This window comes from Amphiura filiformis, chromosome 8, assembly GCF_039555335.1.
Source record: "Amphiura filiformis chromosome 8, Afil_fr2py, whole genome shotgun sequence".
NCBI classification, from domain to species: domain Eukaryota; kingdom Metazoa; phylum Echinodermata; class Ophiuroidea; order Amphilepidida; family Amphiuridae; genus Amphiura; species Amphiura filiformis.
The window spans coordinates 41,976,358-41,999,695 of NC_092635.1; the positions used below are offsets into that span (position 1 = coordinate 41,976,358).

General features: G+C 39.6%; 1 protein-coding gene across 1 annotated transcript in view; it reads right to left on the reverse strand.

Annotated features, from left to right (window-relative positions):
• The window catches only part of LOC140159061 (homologous-pairing protein 2 homolog), a 104,535-nt gene that overhangs the window by 33,443 nt on the left and 47,754 nt on the right, over positions 1–23,338 (reverse strand). The window contains exon 3 of the mRNA XM_072182391.1: positions 6,966–7,055. Within this exon, the coding sequence (XP_072038492.1) occupies positions 6,966–7,055 (90 nt within the window). The remainder of the gene's footprint in view (positions 1–6,965; positions 7,056–23,338) is intronic.

Here is a 23,338-nt window from a genome sequence, read left to right on the forward strand (position 1 = left end):
ATGTGAATTTGTTGTATTTGCAACAATAATCTAAAGTTCCTGCTGGATAACATGCAGTGTTGCTTCTGGCCCGCCATGGAACGATCTTCAGTTGTACAAGCGCCTCCTGCAGTATGCCGATATCAATTTCGGTGTTGCAAACTTGCAACAAGTGCACGCAAACCCACAAAGCCCTGAACAGACATCTGTGGTACATGTATCTCACCGAAGAGATGGTACCGCTTGCTGTCTTCAGTGGAAAGATACCAGTACAATAGAGACAAGCTTTAGCGAGAAGGCTACTTCATCTTCAACCTGATGCAGCAGCACTAAAGCCATGTATTCACTTGGCGCAGGCTTTGGAAAGCCAAAGTTCCCTGACCCTGAGAATATCACTTAGTCAACAGTCGTCCAAGCTGATTTTGCAGGCAAGGTTCACTATGAACATCCTGCAGATCAATAACAAATTCCTAGCAGACAATGTTGACACTTGGCCCGAGTCCTCAGTTTATCTGCAATTGCTTAGCAATGTTAGAGCCGTCAACTGTGCGGTAAATGATGCAGTAGAACGTGGCGTGAAACTCAGTGCAGATTTCCTAGCTGCTGCCCAGAGTGAGGAACATACTAGTAATCAAAATGTCTTGCAAGTGGTGGAGCAAGATAGAAAACAGACACCTAATCTGAGAGAGCATAAACTGAATGATGCTACCTAATTTGCCAATATCATATGGACTGATAAGCAACATAGATCTAAGTACATTTATTACATTGTCATGATTGTTATTCATATGGCAGCCACAGTGATGTTCAGTATAAAGTAATGAAAACTAAATAGCTGTCTGATTGTTTTGTCATTAGTAAAAGGCACCTATAATGCACAAACTTTAAGCTCGCAGCACACGATGGACCCATTTTCCATGCAGAAATGGCTGTAAATAGAGAAACATGCACATGGCAGCTATTATTATAACTTCAAATATGTCTGAAAATAGCTGCCTTTTTGCTTAGTTCAAATGGATTTGCATTTTATTGAGTATTGTCTGAGACATGAGGTAATATAAAACATTCACTAAAGGCAGCTATTAATATGTATGTATAACTGTATATATAATTCAATAGCTGCCGGCCGAACTTTTACTGGTTGCCTCTGTCCGAACTTTAAGCTCATGGTGGTCCCCCTTCCCGTCCTCCGATTGAATTTAAATTTGGAGGGGATGATTTTCTAGTTAAATGGAACAGTTTGACACTAGGTAGAAAAAATATGGTTGACATGAGGGGCTTTTGATGCACTCTAGCAGGGGGGTGTCTGAGGGGGGATGTGGCCCCCTCAGAAGTTAGAAACTTTTGGAAGATGAAGACCCAATTGAAGCCATTTGGTGGACTATTTTGTCACTATTATTGTGTAAAATTTTAGTTTGAAAAAGCCTAAAATTTGCAAAAAGACAACCCAATTGAAGCCATTTGAGGACAAGTTTTGACTTTTATTGTCTGAATTTTGCTTTATGATTATATGTACCCATAAAGTTGCGCACGCAGGGGATGCCGGAGGGGGATGTTCCCCCTCTGAAGTGAGAAAATTTTGTAAAATGGAGACCTAATTGACGCCATTTGGTGGACTATTTTTGCACTATTATTGTGTACAAATGTTATGTTTGAAAAGGCCGAAAATTTGTGAAATGACGGCCCAATTGAAGCCATTCGTGGACAGGTTTTGACCTTTATAAACATATAGTTGCACACGCGGGGGGGTGTCAGAGGGGGGATGTGCCCCCCTCAGAAGTGAGAAACTTTTGCAAAATGAAGACCTAATTGAAGCCATTTGGTGGACCATTTTGGCACTATATTATTGTGCAAAATTTTAGTTTAAAAAGCGAAAATATAATATTTATGAAATGACAGGCCAATTAAAGCCACTTTTTTTTCACTTTTTCCACTGTTATTGTATGATTTATTGGTTTAAACATCAAGTGGTGGGTGTTAAATAAAGACACTAAAACGGGCACATGTTTGTATACATGAGGGGGTGTCTGAGGGGATATCCCCTGAGAAGTTTGGAAATTTTCCAAAATGAAGGTCCAATTCAAGCCATTTGGTGCATCATTTTTACACTATATAACATGATTGCTTTTTAAAACAGAAAAGGGCCCGAAATCAATTTGTAAAATTTTATATGTTACACTGACACTTTATAGGCCTAAGGCTTGAGATTCGCAATTAAAGCATGCATGGATCGATGTTGAATTGAAGTCGGCACAGAGTCCGTCTTCATAGGCCTACATGATTTTGGTGACCAAATGTGACGGGCCCCTATATATCGGCAGGCCCGCCGTAATTTTCACATGCTTTTGGGCAGAGGACACGCCGTCAAGCAAAATAATCACAGACCTATATAGATTTACCCAACTGCGATTTAGGCATAATATGGGCCTACTATACGTGCAATTTAACCTTTTCCCTTCTCCTTTTCTCCCTTTTCTCTTCTTTTTTCCTCTTTCTCTTCTCTTCTCTCCTTTCCTCTTTTTTTTTGGGAGGGGGGCCAGGCCCGCCAGGCCCCCCCTGAATCCGCTCCTGCCTTGAACACCACCAATAGATGAGGGTTCCCATAGTGCAATTACGACCCAAATTTGGTTGCAATAGGATTTGAACTGTTCATGAGACCAAATTTGTGAATTTACAAGTTGACCTCAAATGACCTTTGTCCTCAGTATATGACCTTGAACACCATCAATTGATGAAGGTTCCCAATCCCATAGTGCAGCTATGACCCACGTTTGATATAAAATTGGATCGATTGAGCCCATATTTATTGGTTGAGCTATGAGTTTTAAAACGTTGTGTCCAATATGTTAAAACTCATAGCGAGACCAATAAATATTGGGCGTAAAGCATCCAATTTTATCATTATTATGTTTGGTAGCACAATAATGCGTAATATGCACAAGATAAATTTGTATTTAAAATCTACAGAAAATAAGTAATGCTTAAAGGCTAATTATACAAATGTTTTATATTGCAATCCTGGTAGTATTAAAAAACTAATTTATTTTTATGCATTTTTACTAAATTTGGTTGCTAAAACCACCTGCTTATTTTTGGTTTTTAATTTAAAATTATATTTTTCACCCACAGCAGCTGAAGGGAGTATCCCATCATGCATTGCAGTGTATCTGCTTGCTCCATAGCAAATACATACAAAATATAAGTAAGAGCTGCTTAAATATTGAGACTTATGGATAGTTCCACAATATTTTAGAGATCATTCAATTGAAAGTTGAAGTGAGGGATTTTGTGTACACTTTCTATGGCATATGCAGTTCTACTATTGTACCCCAGAGCATGATGGGATACACCTATCAGCTGCTGTGTTTTTCACCTTTGGTATACATCATTTTTTCATATTGAAATAAATGCGGGTCTAACAATGCTGATGCTCAAATTAGCAGCATGGAAAATATTGCAATTGAATAGGATAGTTGTTGAATCTTTACAAGCATGACAAGACAGCCAGCACTGATAGAGTTAGCCATTCTAGGCCATTGTCTGAGACAGATCGCATGTGTGTCAGAGGTCCCCCTAAGATACTCTTCACAAATGTAGTAGACCATCATAAAAGTGTGGGTAGACTTTGTATAACCCAAAAATAACTCTAGAGGGCACTTTGAAAATGGCTGTCAAATCCCATTGAATTACGTGTTAAGGCTCAAATGAAAAATTCACAATGATGTGATATGGGAAACCATTTTGCGTTTTTTAGCTACATCCTGACGGATTCATAGAAGCTGAAGCTGAGCCTTAAACACTCTGGCATTTGCAGAACTTGCAACGTGGAAAGCCTTTTTTCCGGCAAATGTACCTAATATTAGCACATTTTGCACTTCGAAACTGGTCTGAGAGCCATTATCTGACATTAGCAATTCCTCAACCTTTACAAACCCATATGATCCTGTGCCATATACTGGGGTACACAAAAAGGTGGCTTTGTTACATTTTGATGTGCAGTTTGGATTTCAAAACACTGTCTCTTGAGTATTCCTTCACTTAGAAGATTCAATTAGGTCTTAAATTGAGGCTAATTTATTCTATATTACTCATGTTTTTATCCTGTTTTCAAATATTTTTCAATTATTTTCTTATGCCGTTTGGCATGAAATGTGCCAAGGGTGGCTGAGGATTAGGGGGGGGAGGATTAGGGGGAGGGATTCATATTGTAAATTTGATTTAAAACCCCCTTTAAAAATTTGAATCTAGTAAAAAAATGTCTAAATGAACTCCCAGACATCTAAACCAAGTGAATAAATACAAAAGTTCATTTAAAAGACCAATACTTGCTCAGAATGATTGTAAATGTGGAAAAAAGAGGTGGGGTTACATCCTCCCTACTTTGTGATTGTTTTTGGCCGCACTCTCTCATTTTTTAACCGATTTCCATAAAAAAGGTGTCAAAATGCTCAGAAGGATGAACCACTTCAAATGAGATGTGTAGGTAAAATGTATGAACCATTTCATTTTTTACTATGTAACACAAAGGTACCCCAGGTTGTGACACAGGACCATATAGTTGGATTCAGTACTTGGGGGTTATGGGGCAAAAAGGAGACCATTTCATATGTTGCATAAAATGCTCATATGTGAGCACATGTAGCATGGCTAGATGGAGTAACTTATCCAAACAGACCCCTTTGCTATGATGGTAGAGATCGTTCCTCAGTTGCATGGCCCATCGATTTGCATGGGGTTCCATGCATTCTTTTTTGACTTACACAAGATATTCCTCAGGGCGTCAATCCGAAGTTGATTGTGGGGGGACACAAGTTTTGTTAAATATGACTGTGAAGCAGGTATCTCGTCGCGCCTGCGCGACACAGGATGGTGACTGAGGGGGGATGTGCCCCCTCAGTCGTTGGAAAATCTTATAAAATAAGCATGAAATAAAGGCATTTGGTGGACACTTCTTACACCATTATTGTGTAAAATGTTAGTTGGAAAAAATTGAAAAATGTTCAATATGAAGGTCCAATTGAAGTAGTTTGCAGTTCATTTCTAGTGGTGTGCCTGGACTTCTTTATCAGGGAGGGGGGAGGCAAAGAAAAAAATTGCCCAGTGAGCATTATTCCGGCCCGATTTTTGCTAGTGCGAGCGTAGCGCGCAACAATTTTCAGTTTCATTCTATTTGAAGTCAAAGTTGATACACATTGAGTTCATTTCGCGCGAAGTGTGCAAAATGTGCAATTTTTTCACTATTTTATACCCAAATTTTGAGATATTATGTATCTGGTAGCATCTGTAATTAACAAGTTTGAAAACGAAATGTTGGTAATATTTATGTGGAATCAGAAAGTTAATGCAAACAAGAAAATCATCTTCCTCCATTTTGCCCTGTAATTTTTTATATTTTTTTATATCTCAGACCAACAGAGGGTGTGCCAACTGTAAACACATACTGTTATTGTGAAGTACCATATAGCTGTGGTGTTGGTTCATTAGGATATTTTTCCTGACGACCCTATGTTGACATTCGCTAAACTAAGCTGTATTTTCATTTGCAAGCAGTGGCGGCGCCAGGAATTTTTTTTCGGGGGGGGGCATTAGGGGGGCAAAGTGAAAATCAGGTGGGGGGGCAAAATCAACAAAATTTGCGCAAAATTACCGCAAAAAGTAGAAATTTTCGTAATTTTTTTCTGGGGGCAACAGTTCTGACTGGGGGCATTTGCCCCCCGTCAGCGCCGCCACTGTTTGCAAGGGAAACAGTTCTTCCCAGTTCTTGTCGCAATTTCACCATTTTTATTTTTCACAGACGATCAACTTTTTGAGATCATCTAACAGACTTTCTTACCAGTTGTTTTTGTTATCCTAACTACAGTTTGCCCTTTAAAATTGAACTTCGATGTTTGCTGTGCAAAAATTCTAGGCACCAGCTGCCATCGGTTTTTGTGGGGGTTCCCTTTTTTTTTTCTCTTCTGATTGTGTGGTTGACCGGTACCTGAAAACTGGAGGGTATGACACACGGCACTGACTTAACTCCCCTGGATTAAAGTACAGAAAATGAGGCCAACTGCTCTTTTTACTGTGACTCTTGTGGAAATCCCAGTGTTTACAGTGAGATTTCCTACGTCTGTAGGTGGGGCTCTTCAATAAGAAATTATGACTTATACAGTTGGATTCTCATTTTACCAGGAAATAACTGAATGAGAGAAACAACAGGTTGATTAGTTTATAAATGATATCCTGTGTGTGAGGTTACTGATCTTTGTATCTGTTTCTGAATTCAATATGTGACATGACCAAGCAGAATGGGTTATTTGTCACCCCCAAATCAATTTTGATTTGTTTTACTTGATATCTGTGTCCAAAGCCTTAATGTACGATGTCAAAATTTCTTGTATAGTAAAAGAGTGTTCATAACTGGCGAAGGGTTACATGAGCGCATTGGCATGGTTGGATGGACAATGACTTGAAAGTTTAGCAAAACACACCCCCAGGTCTGGTAGAATTGTAAGTTTCATATTGAATTGTAGGTAAGCTTCTCATCATACATAGACCCAGTTTACACACAGGGAAGTCAACTTCAATTGCGACATCAAATTCAGATTGCGACTAAGGATTAGCATAAATTATTTGTTCATTGGGTGTTTATACGGTAGTTGACTTCAAAATTAATTGTGACTTTTACGCCATCATGCTTCAAATAACCATTATGAACTTGACTTCTAATTTTGTGTTTATTTACACTGCAAAAGAGTTTGAAGTCGAGTTTGAATTCAAGAAAAGTTACTACAGGTCGACATTCGAGTTCAAAATGCAGCAACCCTGTTTACACACAAATGAAGTCGAGTTCACTGAATTTGACTCAAGTCGACTTCATGCTCTGTGTAAAGGCATACATGTAGTTATACTAATGTCACTGAACTAGCAGAGTGGCAATGAAGAGTATTGCCAAAGTGTGCCAATTATTTTTTTCCTTGATTAAAGCTTCAAAGTACACTCACCTGGTCAGCCACATAGACCTTCTGTTTGCCGTACACTTTCTCTGTAATCTTGCCTTCTTTACCCAGCTCTTCCAGGACCCGTACAACTGCCTGTAATGTAACAGATAAATGAACAAAAACAAAAACAATTTTAACTCAAATTTAAATTTGTTTATTTATCATTTATTTCAATTTACATTTGAGAACAAGCATTAGAAGAATGAGAAAGTTCACACTTTCACAACCCTAGATAATTCCATTTGAAAAACATACTCCCTCTGTGGAAGACTTTTCTTAAATCTTCCACAGGGGTATGGCAGATTATAAATAGAATTATCAATACCCCATTAGTCCACTTGTCACATAATACTAATTCAATTGTAAATACTAATGATTGGAAATTTTTGTGACTAAATCTTATTAACCCTAACCCAACCAGAGCTCACTAAAGCTCACTATTAAAACCACTGCTCGTGCACGCATTCTACATGATGCAATCAGCCATATATACTCAGGCAATCTCTGGCTGGGCCAGCATAACCCCCGTGACTAGAGGCTGGTGATATTCTGCGTAGCATGTGAGGGGTCTGAGGATCGAATCAGAGGGTACAAAGTGACTTCTTTGTTCATCTTCTCTCCTTTTTCATTTCTTCTTACCCTTCCGATAGCAATTCATAACTTCATTAATATACGCAGCAAGTGCAATCCAATCACAGATAATAACTTTTAAATACGCGGACGCAAATGCAGGTCATTGAAAAAGTATAATGACCGTGTCTTGTGACGTAGCTAAAAGTACGCTCTACAATGACCGCGGTATTTCCTTAATGGGCTATTCGATTTGTTAATATTAATAAATATAATAATAATAATAATGACGATTTAATATAGCACCGGTATCCGCCTTTCGACGCTCAATGGCGCTTGACACAACAAGTTCAAAAAGATCTGAGAAAAATATATCAACATGGTGACACAGTTCATAAGAAAAAGAGTCAAATACTAAAAGAGTCACTCTTTGAATGCCTCATTGTATAGATGGGTCTTAAGTCCAGATTTGAAAGTTGCGATATTGTCACATGTTCTTAGTGCAACAGGCAGTGTGTTACATAGTTTAGGTGCACCAACTTCGAAGGATCTATCTCCCCAAAGGGTTCTTGTACGAAGCTCCAGCAGGCGTCCACTGTCCGTTGATCTCTCAGGGAAAACGACAGATAAAGTTGAAATTGTGCTCCGTTTTCAAATTTAAAAAAGAAAATGTGGACGTAAATTTAATTTTAAAAAGTGAAAAAGTGATTTGTTATGAATGAGGTTAATGACTTTGCATCAGTTATTTTTGAGGTATTGTGAAATATCTAAACATTGTGCTTTGGACCTCAGGATATTCCTTGGTTCCAAAGCACAATGTTTAGATATTTCACAATACCCTCAAAAGAACTGATGCGCAGTCATTAACCTCTAAATAAACCATGGGCACAGTTAGGATTTTAATTACAGAAACAAAAGATTTGCCATTGTACTCATGGTGAATGAGTTACAGGTGAACATTATTCACCAGGTCTAAACTGTGTTTTACTTATCTCCGCAAAGATCTTAGGCTTAAAAGATTAAACAGGTAAACATTCCCGGGAAACATTCATCACCTTTTAAATTGCGTTTTACTCATCTCCAAGCAAAGATTTTTGGCTTAAAAGATTTAGAGACAATAAGATTTCCTTGCCTGTATGCAGCACTTCTCTATATTGAAGGTCTTTGGTATGACAGATTCTAATCATACAGGCCACTGACCCCAAGCAGTGGTGTAGCGTCATAGGGGCATGGGGAGGGGGAAATACATACATACATACACTGGGCTTTTATATTGCGCCATTTCATTTAGACCACAGCGCATAATAATACAGCAACAACATAATATTTACAAGCAAAAACAATTATCAACAATCTGAGTGAAAAAGTTACTATTGAAAGAATTGTGTTTTGAGACCTTTTTTAAAACTGTGTAATGAGCTGGAAGTTCGGTTACTGATGGGTAATTTATTCCATAAACCTGGTGCTGCGAGCACCTCGGGGGAAATTGATTGCAAAATTTACAAAATCCCATAGGAAAATAGCCGAAACAAACGGCTTGTGTCCCCAATTAAACCAGGTGCCCCCAATCATGGTCTGTGCACCCCCAATATGATGACCCACGCTACGCCACTGAACCCATTGTAAGTTAGATTCTTATCATACAGGCTACTGCACTGACCCCAAGTTCTGTCTAGGGTCTGTGTACAGGCTATTGCCATTTGATACAACACTGTCGTCAAATCTGCGTTCCCCTTACTATAACATGCCCCAGGTGCTTTTGGACCAGGGGAAGGAAAGGAAGTAAAAAAGAAAGAAGAAGAAAACAACTTTTTTGGGGGTGCAGTTTTGAACCACAGACCCCTCGGGTGCCAGACACATGACTGGGGAGTGGGAATAGCACGCCACAGGAGTGACAATAAGATTGTCTTGCCTGCATGGAGCACTATATTGAAGGTCTTTGACATGACATAGATTCTGCACAGGCCACTGACCCTACAGGCTATTGCCATTTGATACAACAGTGCCATCAAATCTGCATTCCCCCTATAACATGCCCCAAGTGATTTTGGTCCAGAGGGCAGGAAAGGAAGGAATAAAATTCCCTTTAAAAGGAAAGCCAGCCTCAATGTAGAAGAGGTCTTGTAATTAGTTTTGGTCAATGTGAAAGGCATTTTTAGGATCACGCTTACATCTACATGACAGTCCACCAAACCATCAACGATGAGAACATGCACACTGAAACAGCAGAAAACATTAATTCCTAATCTCATGTCAACTCTTTTAATTCATTACATGTACTCCAAATTGTTCTGGTCTGTTTGTTTTGTTGTTGTTGTTGTTGTTGTTGTCGTTGGTTTTTTTTGTCTTTTCAGCTTTTTACCCACGATATCTCAATTTCCAATTTTGTAATACCAGAACTTACGAACTCAATATCTTCGCTTAGGAATGTCCGATTTCACTGCTTTCGATATATACACTGCCGGTTTGAGTTAACTTACATGTACATTTTATTTTAAAATAACTTAATTAATTCGCAATGTATAGTTTAAGCCTACTATATTATAATAGATAGTGGCCAGCACATTTATAAAGGACTGGTTACTCACTACAATCTTCACTCTTAAACTGTGTTTTTCTGAATGTGCTGATCATGTTGATTGCTAGTCGGAAACTCCTGCGAAGCTATGGACATGGCATCTTACATACTCCATTCTATAACAGTCTGCCTAGTGCCTTGTGTGTTTTCTCTTCAATCATTTTGTTGAATGTAATTTTATGAATCAAATAGTTATGTGTCATTTTATTTATAATAAAGAAGTTATTAAATTAATAAAGTAAGACAATTTATTTATCTATAAGTGCATGTCAAATGGGGTACATTGTTCAATACTATATGCATAAATTATGCCCATATTATAGCTAGGCCCTAAGAACGTTATTCTGCCTCGTCTTTTTCCCCTTCAAAAGACAAAACTGATGTTTATGATAGCACCCAGCTCATCAATACCATCCAGCGTCATTTTTATCCATAAAGCGACACAGGATATGATAGATAACTACTTTCACATCAATATGGTCCATATGATCACAGATTGTTGAGAATCTGTGATATGATCCGGGATATGATGAAGATTTTGATTCTATATGTTACACCCTTATGGCAGAGGAGGTCGCACCTGGGAAGATGAATGAGACAAGATTCTTCTAAGTGGAGTTATCATGCACTGTTATTTTAATTACTATTTCATGTTAATTAACATTCATCCAATCTATTGTTTTTACTGACTACTATGTTAATTAATAAAATATCATAAGAAGACGTTAACTATTTATTAATATTTACCAACAATAAAAGAGTGACAAATCTACTATAATAGTGGTGCATCTGACTGCGATTAGTGTAAAACCCATTGTCACGCTTGCATGTCAATAAACAATAATAACATTTCATTATTGATCATGTTTACCATTATACTTTATCCTATTATTTACAACTGTTACTTATTAAGCGAATCAGAATAACAAAGTTTGTAAAGTATCTGTACAATCAAGCCTTAATACAATAATCTCTTAATAGTCCAAAGTTATTTAATTGATCCATGATTGAATAATAATTTGCATATTTAAATAACCTTTTGAAACAATGTTCCTTTGTTTACTGTCTTGAATTGGCAAAATACCATAACCAAACATCGAATTGATCACTGTATATAGATGGTCACAATTTGCTAATTTCATGCATCTCACCAAAACAGAACTTAACTTATACAATAGAGCCAGGGTTAGATTTGAGCATGTTGAAATGAATTAATAAACAAATAACTTTCTTTCCAAATATATTCGAAATCAACTTTCATCACATTTGATAAATCAAATGAGTTGAACTTATTTAAACCAAATATAAAATACCTAAAAGATCTATTTGAATTGTATGTTAGAGTAATATTCATATGTACATGTATTTACACATAGGCATTTCCTTCTCATATTAACTTGTACCAAAATTACTCTCTACATAGACTTCCATGGGAGAGAAATGCAAATCCTTCTTTTCAACTTTATCTTATCTATTCAGATGACTTGGCCAATGTTTTGCTAAGGTTACCACAATTTCTAAAGATTCTCTTAAATCTCTCTATAGAACTTTCACTGGAATCAGCTTAAGTCAACAAAATCTGTTTGGGTGTATTCTAAGAATAGGGTTGTTCCTTTGTAGCAAAAAAAAAAAAAATATGAAAGGGTGTGCACTATCATCTTAAACCTATTGCTTATTAATACACCTAATATTGGGTGCCTAAACTAGAACTACTTGGTTACATATTTTCCTTTATATCTCTATTTAATCATGGAGCATCGGAAAATACTATTTTTACAAAACAACTTATAGTAGGCACTTTCTACACTCGCATTTCAATCATGGCCTACAATCATTATTCCAATTATCTCAAAGCTTACAAATATAATTGGAATCATAAAAACAAATACTAATTAATCAACAAGTATGCATGAATTAATGAGAGCAACATATGATCATTTCGTAATCAGCCAAAATGATCATGATGATATGCTCAACGATATCTTCAATTTAGTCAAAGTTATTCTTATTTTACTTTGCTTCAAACTTCATCAATAATCCAAATATACTGAAACTTGAACTATGACACTATTATATCTATCTCATCAATTCATGCAAGTTAAACATTAAATATATAAAACATCAAAATTTGTGTACATACCTGGGAAGATGAATGAGACAAGATTCTTCTAAGTGGAGTTATCATGCACTGACGTAATGCATGACCAGCTTTTTAACCCATCTAGTGGACTATACCAAAATTTATGGGGGTGGCCTATTTTCAGCCAACTTTGGGTTTGATGGGGCCCTTACACCCTCCCCCACTTAAAAGAATGGTGTCCTCACCTTCCCAGTCTGCAATTCATCAAAAAGGATATTGTTGTCGTCAGAAGGTCACAATCTCTGTTAAGACTGGTCTGGGACTGCTCTATTACGGATTGGTCCATCACGCTGTCAGAGACTGGTTCATCACCCAGGACTGCCACATTACTTCGGTGCACTAGTTGGACGTCTCCTCCTAGTAGCCTCGTATGATGCGAAGATCATCTGTGGTGTGGGACAGCCTGGTATTGTGGTTATCAAACCACCAATATGATCAGCTCTCAGATGCTGAATGGATATGACAATTGTAATTTATGGGACATTTCCTTCCCAACGGACATATTGCAGCCCAGGAGGATTCATGCGCCTCTGTCGCCTGCTACACTCTGCAATACAATTGTCAATCCATCAGTTGTCATGTGTGCTTTCTCCTTTCAGTCAGTCACCAGTCTTTCGTCCTTCAAGGTGTACTGCTATTGATGTCAGTATAGCTAGTACACCAATTCATTGATGAACTCAAGAGTTGCTGGCCTTCTTACGGACTGATGAGAGCCACCAAGGTGATCTTCCATTTGAATTACTACTTCATCAGCCCTTGGTGCTCTGAAATCGGTCGTGGTTACATCCAGAATATTTAAACGCACTCTAGAACGAGTGTGCCGGGCTGGAGAAGCTTCTTCGTCTGATTCCTGGTCGCTGTCACTACTCCATTCAGCAGCTGGAGACTGTACATTCTTCTGTGTCTTCCGTGCTGGTAGTGATGCCTTTTTTGGTACCGGGTCTGGTGTGATCCGGGGAAGGCAGTCACATGGTAGGAGGAGATTTCGATGGAGAACTTTTTTGGAGCCAGTACCATCCTCTGGTATGACTTCATAGACTGGTAAGTCTTTCCGTTTCTCATTCACTATGTAGATCTCCTCCCGCCAGTATGATTTCAGTTTTCCTGGCCCTTCATGCTTTTGTAAATTCCGTATCAACACCCTATCTCCTACCGATAGTTCTGTTGCATGCGCTTTAAGGTCGTAATGCTTCTTTCCTCGATTCGATGCTTTCTGGTTTGACCGTTCCACAATATCATATGCTTCTTTCATATGGGTCTTCCAGTTATTGACATACTCTCGATGATTTGTTTCATCTGTAGTAGCTTCTGAGTTCACGCCAAAGGTTAGATCAATGGGAAGTCGTGGATGTCGCCCGTACATTAGATAAAATGGCGAGAATCCGGTAGTCTCATGGCGAGTGCAATTGTATGCATGAGTTAGCTTGGGAAGATGGGCCTTCCAGTCTAATTTTTCATTCTCCGCCAATGTATGTAGTAGCAGGGATAGCAAAATACGATTGAAACGTTCCACGATCCCGTTACCTTGTGGATGGTATGGTGAAGTACTGAGATCTTCCTACGCCAGAGAGTTGTTGCAGCTGAAAGAAGAGATGGTTTTCAAACTCACGACCCTGATCATGATGTAACTTCCTTGGAAAGCCATACTTGAGAACAAAGTTGTTGAAGATCAGGTTAGCTGCTGTTTTTGCACTCTTGTTCTTAGTTGGGTAGGCCTCGGCATATTTAGTGAAGTGATCCATCACAACCAAGATGTACTCGAAACCCCCTTTGCTGCGTTCAAGGTGTAGGAAATCGATACTGAGTAATTCGAATGGTTCGGTGGTGCATATGGGCTTCATAGGTGCTCTTACGGGCTTGGATGGTTTCTTCTGTTTGAGGCATGGACACCGTTTGCTAATATAATTTTCAATATCGGCTGCCATGTGTGGCCAGTAAAACGTTGTCTTGCCAGTTGGGCGACTCTGTCAACACCTAAATGTCCCATTTTGTTGTGAAGTTCCAGGTAGACCGTCTCCTGATGCTTTTGCGGTAGAACAAGCTGGTTCATGGTCTTGGTTTTCCTCTTTAAAATGCCATCTTGATCTATATGTAAATTTCTCCACTCATGCATCATGGACGTTGTCTTCTTCGTCTCGCCAGCTCTTTCTTGTGATGTGGGAAGTCGGCCCTTCTGTTTATATTGAAGAAGCCTTCCTATGTCAGGGTCACCTTCTTGATCATTCTTCAGCTGTACGGTGTCAAAGGTTGGTAAGGAGATACTGGATGCTGAGACCATGTTGGCATTTGTACAGCCAACATGTTCTTCACTAGCGTCAAGTTGCGGTACACCCATTGCATATGTCCAGGATGTTTGTCCCATCTGATTTGCAAGGATCCCGTTGACTGCAGCCTTTAGGTCATCTGGATGTATATGTGACACACAGGTCTTCATGTAAGTTTCTATGTCCATTGGCATGCGTGAAAAGGAATCTGCATCCACATTAGCTTTTCCTGGACGATATTTTATGGTAAAGTCAAAATTGGCTAATTCGGCAACCCATCGATGTCCGGTAGCATTCAACTTGGCGGATGTCAAAACGTAAGTTAAAGGATTATTGTCAGTATACACCGTAAATGGTGCATATGACAGATAATCTCGAAAATGGTCAGTGATTGCCCATTTCATGGCTAGAAATTCCAGTTTACCAGAATGGAGGTGGTAATTCTTTTCTGCCGCTGTCAGTGCTCTAGATGCGTGCCCGATGACTCTCATTTTACCATCATGTCTCTGATATAGCACTGCTCCCAGTCCCTCTTCGCGATGCATCTGTATGCAAGGCGTATGGCAGTTCGAAGTTAGGGTATGCCATGATAGGTGGGTTTGCAAGACGATCTAAAAGTCCTTCAAGCACATGCTGATGTTCAGCAGTCCATTCTACAGGTTGTCTTGATGATACCTGTCCGCCTTTTCCCTTGGCTACAGTCCGTTTGTTCTTTGACTTGCCATGGTGGACATCTGGTGGAGTCTTGAGAAGGTCGTAGAGTGCTTTGGCTTCTCTCGAGAAATTGGGAATATACTTCCGGTAGTACCCTAGAAGTCCAAGTAGCTTTCTGACTTCTCCTACTGTAGTTGGCGTTTTAGATTTCAGATCCATCAGTGCCGCAGTATCAGCTGAATCTACTCTATGGCCTTCTGCTGATACGATCCTTCCGAGGTAGCGGACTTCTTTCTTGAAGAAGAAACATTTTGATGGCTTTAATTTGATACCATGTTGTTGAAGGCGACGGAGGACAGTTCTGACATGCTCGATGTGTTCGGTAAAAGATTGGCTGTATACCAGAACGTCATCAAGATAGGGTACGCAGGTCTCACCAACCAATCCTTCTAAGCAGGTGTTCATGTATCTTTGGAAGACGGCTGGGGCATTCATCAAACCGAAGGGGATCCGGATCCATTCATAGAGTCCCCATGGTGTGACGAATGCTGTCAGTGGTCGACTGTCTTCGTCCATGTACCCTTGGTGATAAGCTTTTCCCTGATCACGGGTGGTAAACCAGGAGTACCCACCCAAGCTGTTCCAGACGTCTTGTACTTTAGGAATGGGTTGTCTGTCCGGGATAGTCTTCTGGTTAAGCTGCCGGAAGTCACAGCACAGGCGCAGAGTCCCGTCTTTCTTCCTGACACAGACGATTGGTGATGAGTATGAGGAGGTTGACTTTCTTACCCAGCCTCTGTTAATCAAATCTTCAATGTATATCTTCACTTCTCGGTACAGGGCTGGTGGTATGGAGACATATGTGCGTCTAACAGGCTGGTGATCTTTTAGGTGGATCTTCATTTTGAGATCAGATGCATCACCCATGTCTTTGTCGTCCCTAGCGAAAGCTCTGCTTTCTTCACGCAACATCTTCTGAGCAATGTTTTGTTGTTCTGAAGAGAGCTGACTCAGATCAACTGGTGGGTCCCATCGATTGGATGAGTCTGGACACTCGTCCACCTGGACATTGGAGACTTGTACTGGAGTCTCGGATGCCTGCTTCTTCTGATCTTTCCGCTGCTGTTCTCCAAGATCACTATTTCTGTTTATGCTGGAGTCTGGTATGTTAATAACATTTCTCACCATTTCCAACGTACCGATGGCTGTACGGCCCTTCAGAACAATGTCATGATTACTGGTATTTTGAACATGTATCTTCACCCGACAAGATGGTCCTGGTAATATCTCGACCACTGTCTCGGCAGCTTCCAGCTCTTCTGCCCAGTCGGAACTCATATCAGGCTCAAAAACAGCAATACTCTTTTCTCGGCAACCTGTTCGGGCTCTGCAATTTATCCAGACACCTTTTCCCTTCGGAATCTTCACATTGGATCTTCCGAGCGTTACTGAGCTTAAATACTCTCTAGTGTCCTGAAGTAGAGCTAGGAGGAGGGAGATCTTACCAGCTGTCAGTTGTGGGAAGGCCTTCATGAGGGTGTCATCCTTTGTTTGTGTCTCTTTATTTGTTGCTAGTTCTGATATGACATTGAATCCGATGATAGGCTCTGTGATGGGAATAGACGTCACCAGAAATGGTACACCGATGTTATGCATGGTCTTTCCATCCAAGGATAGCTTGACTTCTACTTCAGCCCATCCATCAAATGGCAATTCCGTCCCATTGGCAGCATGCAGCTCTAGGTCTCCATCCAGAAGTTCGGACAAATTTCGGATTGGTTTCCCATGAAAATGTTCGTTCCACCACTGTGTGGAGATCAGAGAAACCTGAGCTCCGGTGTCCCAAAGAGCTTCCACGTCCATGTCATTTAATTTACAGTGGATCATACACTTCCTGCCAACAAGACGAATCAACCGTTTATGCTGTGCTGGGTTAAGGTGTGTCATCTGGTTGATGTTAGCATGGTTAGTAGTAGGGGATCTTCTAAGTTGAGAGGTCAGGCATCGATCCCCCTGGATGACCCGATCCGGTTTTCCTGGTACCTATTACTCCTACACCCTCTAGCGTAATGCTCCTCACTTCCACATCGGAAACAGTGTCGGCAATCGTCGCCACGCCCTTCACCTCTACAAGACTCACATCCCCTGGGACGCTTTCTAGTGTCCCTAAACCTCCGTCCATCTCTTCTCTCATCTTCTCTATAAACTCTTGTATCACGTCTTCTATCATCCCTTCTCACATCTCGTCGACTTGGTGGATCCTGAGAGGTTATTCTCTCCTCTATGCTGTTAAGACCCACCTTCAACATCTCCTTTACTTCTTCTCTAAAGTCGTCGAATTTATTCATCTTGGGACTCTTCGACGATGCTATGTCCTTCGTTGTACCTTCTACCGGGGTGTCAAGACTCACATGGGAAATCTTGACTTTCCTGGTATGTTTTTTCTCTCTTTCTTTAGCCACCTTGATTATTCTGGCCAATCTACTCATGAGCACTTCATCTGAGATGTCCTTCAATAGCAGTGGACCCAACTCACTTCTTACATGTTCATCACTTAGACCGGTAACCACAGCATGGTTGAAGGTGTCTCTTACCAGGTCTTCGTCATACCGTCTGCTGTTTCTCTGGCTTGATGCTAAAATGACTCGCTGGCGCAAGTCCATCAGTCGCAGTAAAAATGACTGAGCTCCTTCCTTTGGCTGTTGCACAGCAGACGATAATTCTTGAAAGAGATCTGATGCATCAAGTTCTCCATAATGTGACTGAAGGACTCCTATCACATCTGACAAGGTGAGGTTCTTTCGCCCTTCAAGATAGCTACGCAGCGAGCTGCTTGGAGATATGGCCTTGATGATGCCTGTGACTATCTCATTATCTTTATACCCCTTATCTTTTCCCGCTTGAATCTGGTGCACAAGACTGGAATAACTAAGATGATCTTTATGCTTTTCGTCGCCAATCCTTCCTGTTAAGTGAAAGTCCTTCTTATTAAGTGTGACTAGTTTAGTGAGCACACTCTGATCTTGGTGGTCTTCTTCTTTCGTTAGCTTCTTTATCTGTTCATGAAAAGATACTTTCATTATTTCCATTTGGTTGGTCAGAGCTTTTATCTGCTCTTGATGCGCTTTGGAAAGGGCAGCTATCAACGCATCATTTGATGCACCTTGTCCACCGTCTGACTCACCATCGCTGCTTACATCATGGTCGCTCGGAGGGTTGTCACCATCGGGGAGGTTGAGATGAACTTCCTCGTCTTCTCCGGCATTGGGTGCATTTTGCTCACCATCATCTCCGGCATGTCCTGGGTTGGGTACCTCCTCCACCGGGAGTTCTTCTGCAGGCGGTTCTTCTTGCTGTACGTCAGCCATGTTGAAGGTCCTGGCAGGATCGCCAAATTTGTTACACCCTTATGGCAGAGGAGGTCGCACCTGGGAAGATGAATGAGACAAGATTCTTCTAAGTGGAGTTATCATGCACTGTTATTTTAATTACTATTTCATGTTAATTAACATTCATCCAATCTATTGTTTTTACTGACTACTATGTTAATTAATAAAATATCATAAGAAAACGTTAACTATTTATTAATGTTTACCAACAATAAAAGAGTGACAAATCTACTATAATAGTGGTGCATCTGACTGCGATTCGTGTAAAACCCATTGTCACGCTTGCATGTCAATAAACAATAATAACATTTCATTATTGATCATGTTTACCATTATACTTTATCCTATTATTTACAACTGTTACTTATTAAACGAATCAGAATAACAAAGTTTGTAAAGTATCTGTACAATCAAGCCTTAATACAATAATCTCTTAATAGTCCAAAGTTATTTAATTGATCCATGATTGAATAATAATTTGCATATTTAAATAACCTTTTGAAACAATGTTCCTTTGTTTACTGTCTTGAATTGGCAAAATACCATAACCAAACATCGAATTGATCACTGTATATAGATGGTCACAATTTGCTAATTTCATGCATCTCACCAAAACAGAACTTAACTTATACAATAGAGCCAGGGTTAGATTTGAGCATGTTGAAATGAATTAATAAACAAATAACTTTCTTTCCAAATATATTCGAAATCAACTTTCATCACATTTGATAAATCAAATGAGTTGAACTTGTTTAAACCAAATATAAAATACCTAAAAGATCTATTTGAATTGTATGTTAGAGTAATATTCATATGTACATGTATTTACACATAGGCATTTCCTTCTCATATTAACTTGTACCAAAATTACTCTCTACATAGACTTCCATGGGAGAGAGAAATGCAAATCCTTCTTTTCAACTTTATCTTATCTATTCAGATGACTTGGCCAATGTTTTGCTAAGGTTACCACAATTTCTAAAGATTCTCTTAAATCTCTCTATAGAACTTTCACTGGAATCAGCTTAAGTCAACAAAATCTGTTTGGGTGTATTCTAAGAATAGGGTTGTTCCTTTGGAGCCCAAATATCAAAAATATGAAAGGGTGTGCACTATCATCTTAAACCTATTGCTTATTAATACACCTAATATTGGGTGCCTAAACTAGAACTACTTGGTTACATATTTTCCTTTATATCTCTATTTAATCATGGAGCATCGGAAAATACTATTTTTACAAAACAACTTATAGTAGGCACTTTCTACACTCGCATTTCAATCATGGCCTACAATCATTATTCCAATTATCTCAAAGCTTACAAATATAATTGGAATCATAAAAACAAATACTAATTAATCAACAAGTATGCATGAATTAATGAGAGCAACATATGATCATTTCGTAATCAGCCAAAATGATCATGATGATATGCTCAACGATATCTTCAATTTAGTCAAAGTTATTCTTATTTTACTTTGCTTCAAACTTCATCAATAATCCAAATATACTGAAACTTGAACTATGACACTATTATATCTATCTCATCAATTCATGCAAGTTAAACATTAAATATATAAAACATCAAAATTTGTGTACATACCTGGGAAGATGAATGAGACAAGATTCTTCTAAGTGGAGTTATCATGCACTGACGTAATGCATGACCAGCTTTTTAACCCATCTAGTGGACTATACCAAAATTTATGGGGGTGGCCTATTTTCAGCCAACTTTGGGTTTGATGGGGCCCTTACATATAGATCTGTTATCAACATGAGATCACGCTGTTCAGTGGTCAAGGAGTAAGGACCCCGGTCAAGGACACTGATATGACATCATAGGTGATGTCAGATTTTCTTCTGCTGACCATATGATGCTATATATATTAACTATTATTGTTACATTTAGGCCTTTAAACTTTTAAAGTCATAATTAATTAGTTCAAACATAACTTTGGTAATACTCACTCGTTTTCGTTCGTTGAAACGGCAAAACATACTTACTTTTCCTAACAAATCGAATTAAAATATTTAAAAAAAAATTAAACCACAAAAAGTAAAAAAAAAAAAATCATTCCAATACCACTAAAATATAATCTCTTGAGTAAACTGACCCCAAACCTGAAACAGGTACCAGCCCGAATGGGCTGGCTTAAAAAAAAAAGCAAGAAGAGAAAACTTTTTTTCTCAAGTGCAGTTTTGAACAACAGACCCCTCAGGTGCCAGACACGTCACTGGGGATAGTATGTCACACGGGTGTAACTTGGCCAACCATATGAGTTTTCCGCTCCTATATGTGTGTCCGCTTGATAGCAATCAGATAATGTGTGAATCTTGTATTTGCGGCTGCTTTGTGCATTGAGGTCTGTATGATGTTTGGTTCGGTTAGGAAAGTGGAAGCCCCGTCAGAGCAGTTCTTCTGGGGTGAACCGAATCTGCCTGGTTATCAAACTAATCACTGACAAGGTATTCTCTGAATTTGACAGGTGCTAATTGATGTTTTAATGTTATTGCATCAGTTAGCACCTGTCAAATGCAGAAATGACCTTGTTACTGATGAATTTGATAACCAGGCAAGTTTTGTTCACCCAGTAGAACTGCTCGAAGGGGGGTTGGGGCTTCCTCTTTAAGCATTATGGTTCCGAACAGACACAGATATCAGTTTTATGTATGAAACTTTTTAAGGTTAGGACAGGGGGTTCTTATACAGGCCATCCGGCCTTCCGAGAACCTCCTCATTCATAGTTAGGGGAAAAAGTTCACTTTGGTGACCACTCTCTGGCTAGTAAGGTTTGACGATTGATTCGACTTCTATGGACCATTTAGAAAAAAAATAGCCACCATGTCCCTCGCGAAAATCCCGGCATTTTTCGCTAGAGGCCAAAATCCAAAATGGCCGCCGCCACCATTTTGAAAATTTAAGTTTTGAACCAGAGCAGCTATAATCATGCACAAAGACACTTTTTCGGATATGTCGAGTACAAGGATTCGATTCTGACATTAGTTTGACATTACGGCATCATTTTCACCCAGAAATCCAAGATGGTGGCCGGCACCATCTTGAAAAATTTAGTTTTGAACAAGAGGACCTTAAATCGTGTACAAAGACACTTTTTTGGATAAGTCGACCACAAGGATTTCAAATTTGACATTACTTTGACATTACGAACTCATATTTCCCCAGAAATCCAAGATGGTGGGCGCCGGCGCCATCTTTAAAAAAATAAGTTTTGAACCAGATTACCTAAACTCGTGTACAAAGACACTTTTTCCGGTAAGTCGACCCCAAGAAATCCGAACCTGACATTAATTTGACGTTACAAAATAATTTTTGCCCAGAAATCCAAGATGGCCCCGATTTGGTAGAGCGTAATGTGATTTTTGAATGAGAGCAGAAGCATAAGTGTGTCATTTCCGCCTTATCTGGGGTTCATGTCCCTTATATGGGGTTTAAACTGCCTTATCTTGGGTTTACATCCCTTATCTAGGGATAAGGCGCCTTACCTATGGTTTAGACGGCCTTATCCTGGGTTTACGTTCCTTACCTGTGGCTAAGATGCCTTAACCTTAGCATATCGCAGTCTAAATCCAGATAAGGCATCTAAACCCCAGATAATGCGCCGTAACCCCAGATAAGGGACATAGACCGCCGATAAAGCAGTCCAAACCCCAAATAAGGCGCTTTAACCCTAAATGAGGAACATAAACCTAAGATAAGGCATCTAAACCCCACATAAGGTGCCTAAACTCTAGATACGGGTCGTTAACCCCAGATAAGGGTCGTAAACCTCAGATAAGACATCTAAACCCAAGATAAGGCGCCTTCCCTCCACGGCGCTCTCAGATATGACAGTTAAACCCCCGATAAGGCGCCGTAACCCCAGATAAGGGACGTACACCTCAGATAAACCAGTCCCAACCCCAAATAAGGCGCCTTAACCATAAATAAGGAACATAAATCTAATATAAGAGAAGTAAACCCCAGACGGCGCCTTATCTGGGGTTTAGACTGCCATATCTGAGTTTACGTCTCTTATCTGGGGGTAAGGCGCCTTGTCTTGGGTTTAGATGCCTTATCTGAGGTTTACGACCTCTTATCTGGGGTTAACAACCCTTATCTAGAGTTAAGGCACCTTATGTGGGGTTTAGATGCCTTTTCTGGGGTTTATGTTCCTTATTTAGGGTTAAGGCACCTTATTTGGGGTTTAGACTGCTTTATCTGGGGTTACGGCGCATTATCTGGGGTTTATATGCCTTATCTGGGTTTAGACTGCGATATGCTAAGGTTAAGGCATATTAGCCACAGGTAAGGAACGTAAACCCAGGATAAGGCCGTCTAAACCACAGGTAAGGCGCCTTATCCCTAGATAAGGGATGTAAACCCAAGATAAGGCAGTTTAAACCCCATATAAGGGACATGAACCCCAGATAAGGCGGAAATGACACACTTATGCTTCTGCTCTCATTCAAAAATCACATTTACGCTCTACCAAATGGGGCCATCTTGGATTTCTGGGCAAAAATTATTTTGTAACGCCAAATTAATGTCAGATTCGGATTTCTTGGGGTCGACTTCATCGAAAAAGTGTCTTTGAACACGAAGTTTAGATAATCTGGTTCAAAACTTATTTTTTTCAAGATGGCGCCGTCGGCCACCATCTTGGATTTCTGGGGAAATATGAGTTCGTAATGTCAAAGTAATGTCAAATTTGAAATCCTTGTGGTCGACTTATCCAAAAAAGTGTCTTTGTACACGATTTAAGGTCCTCTTGTTCAAAACTAA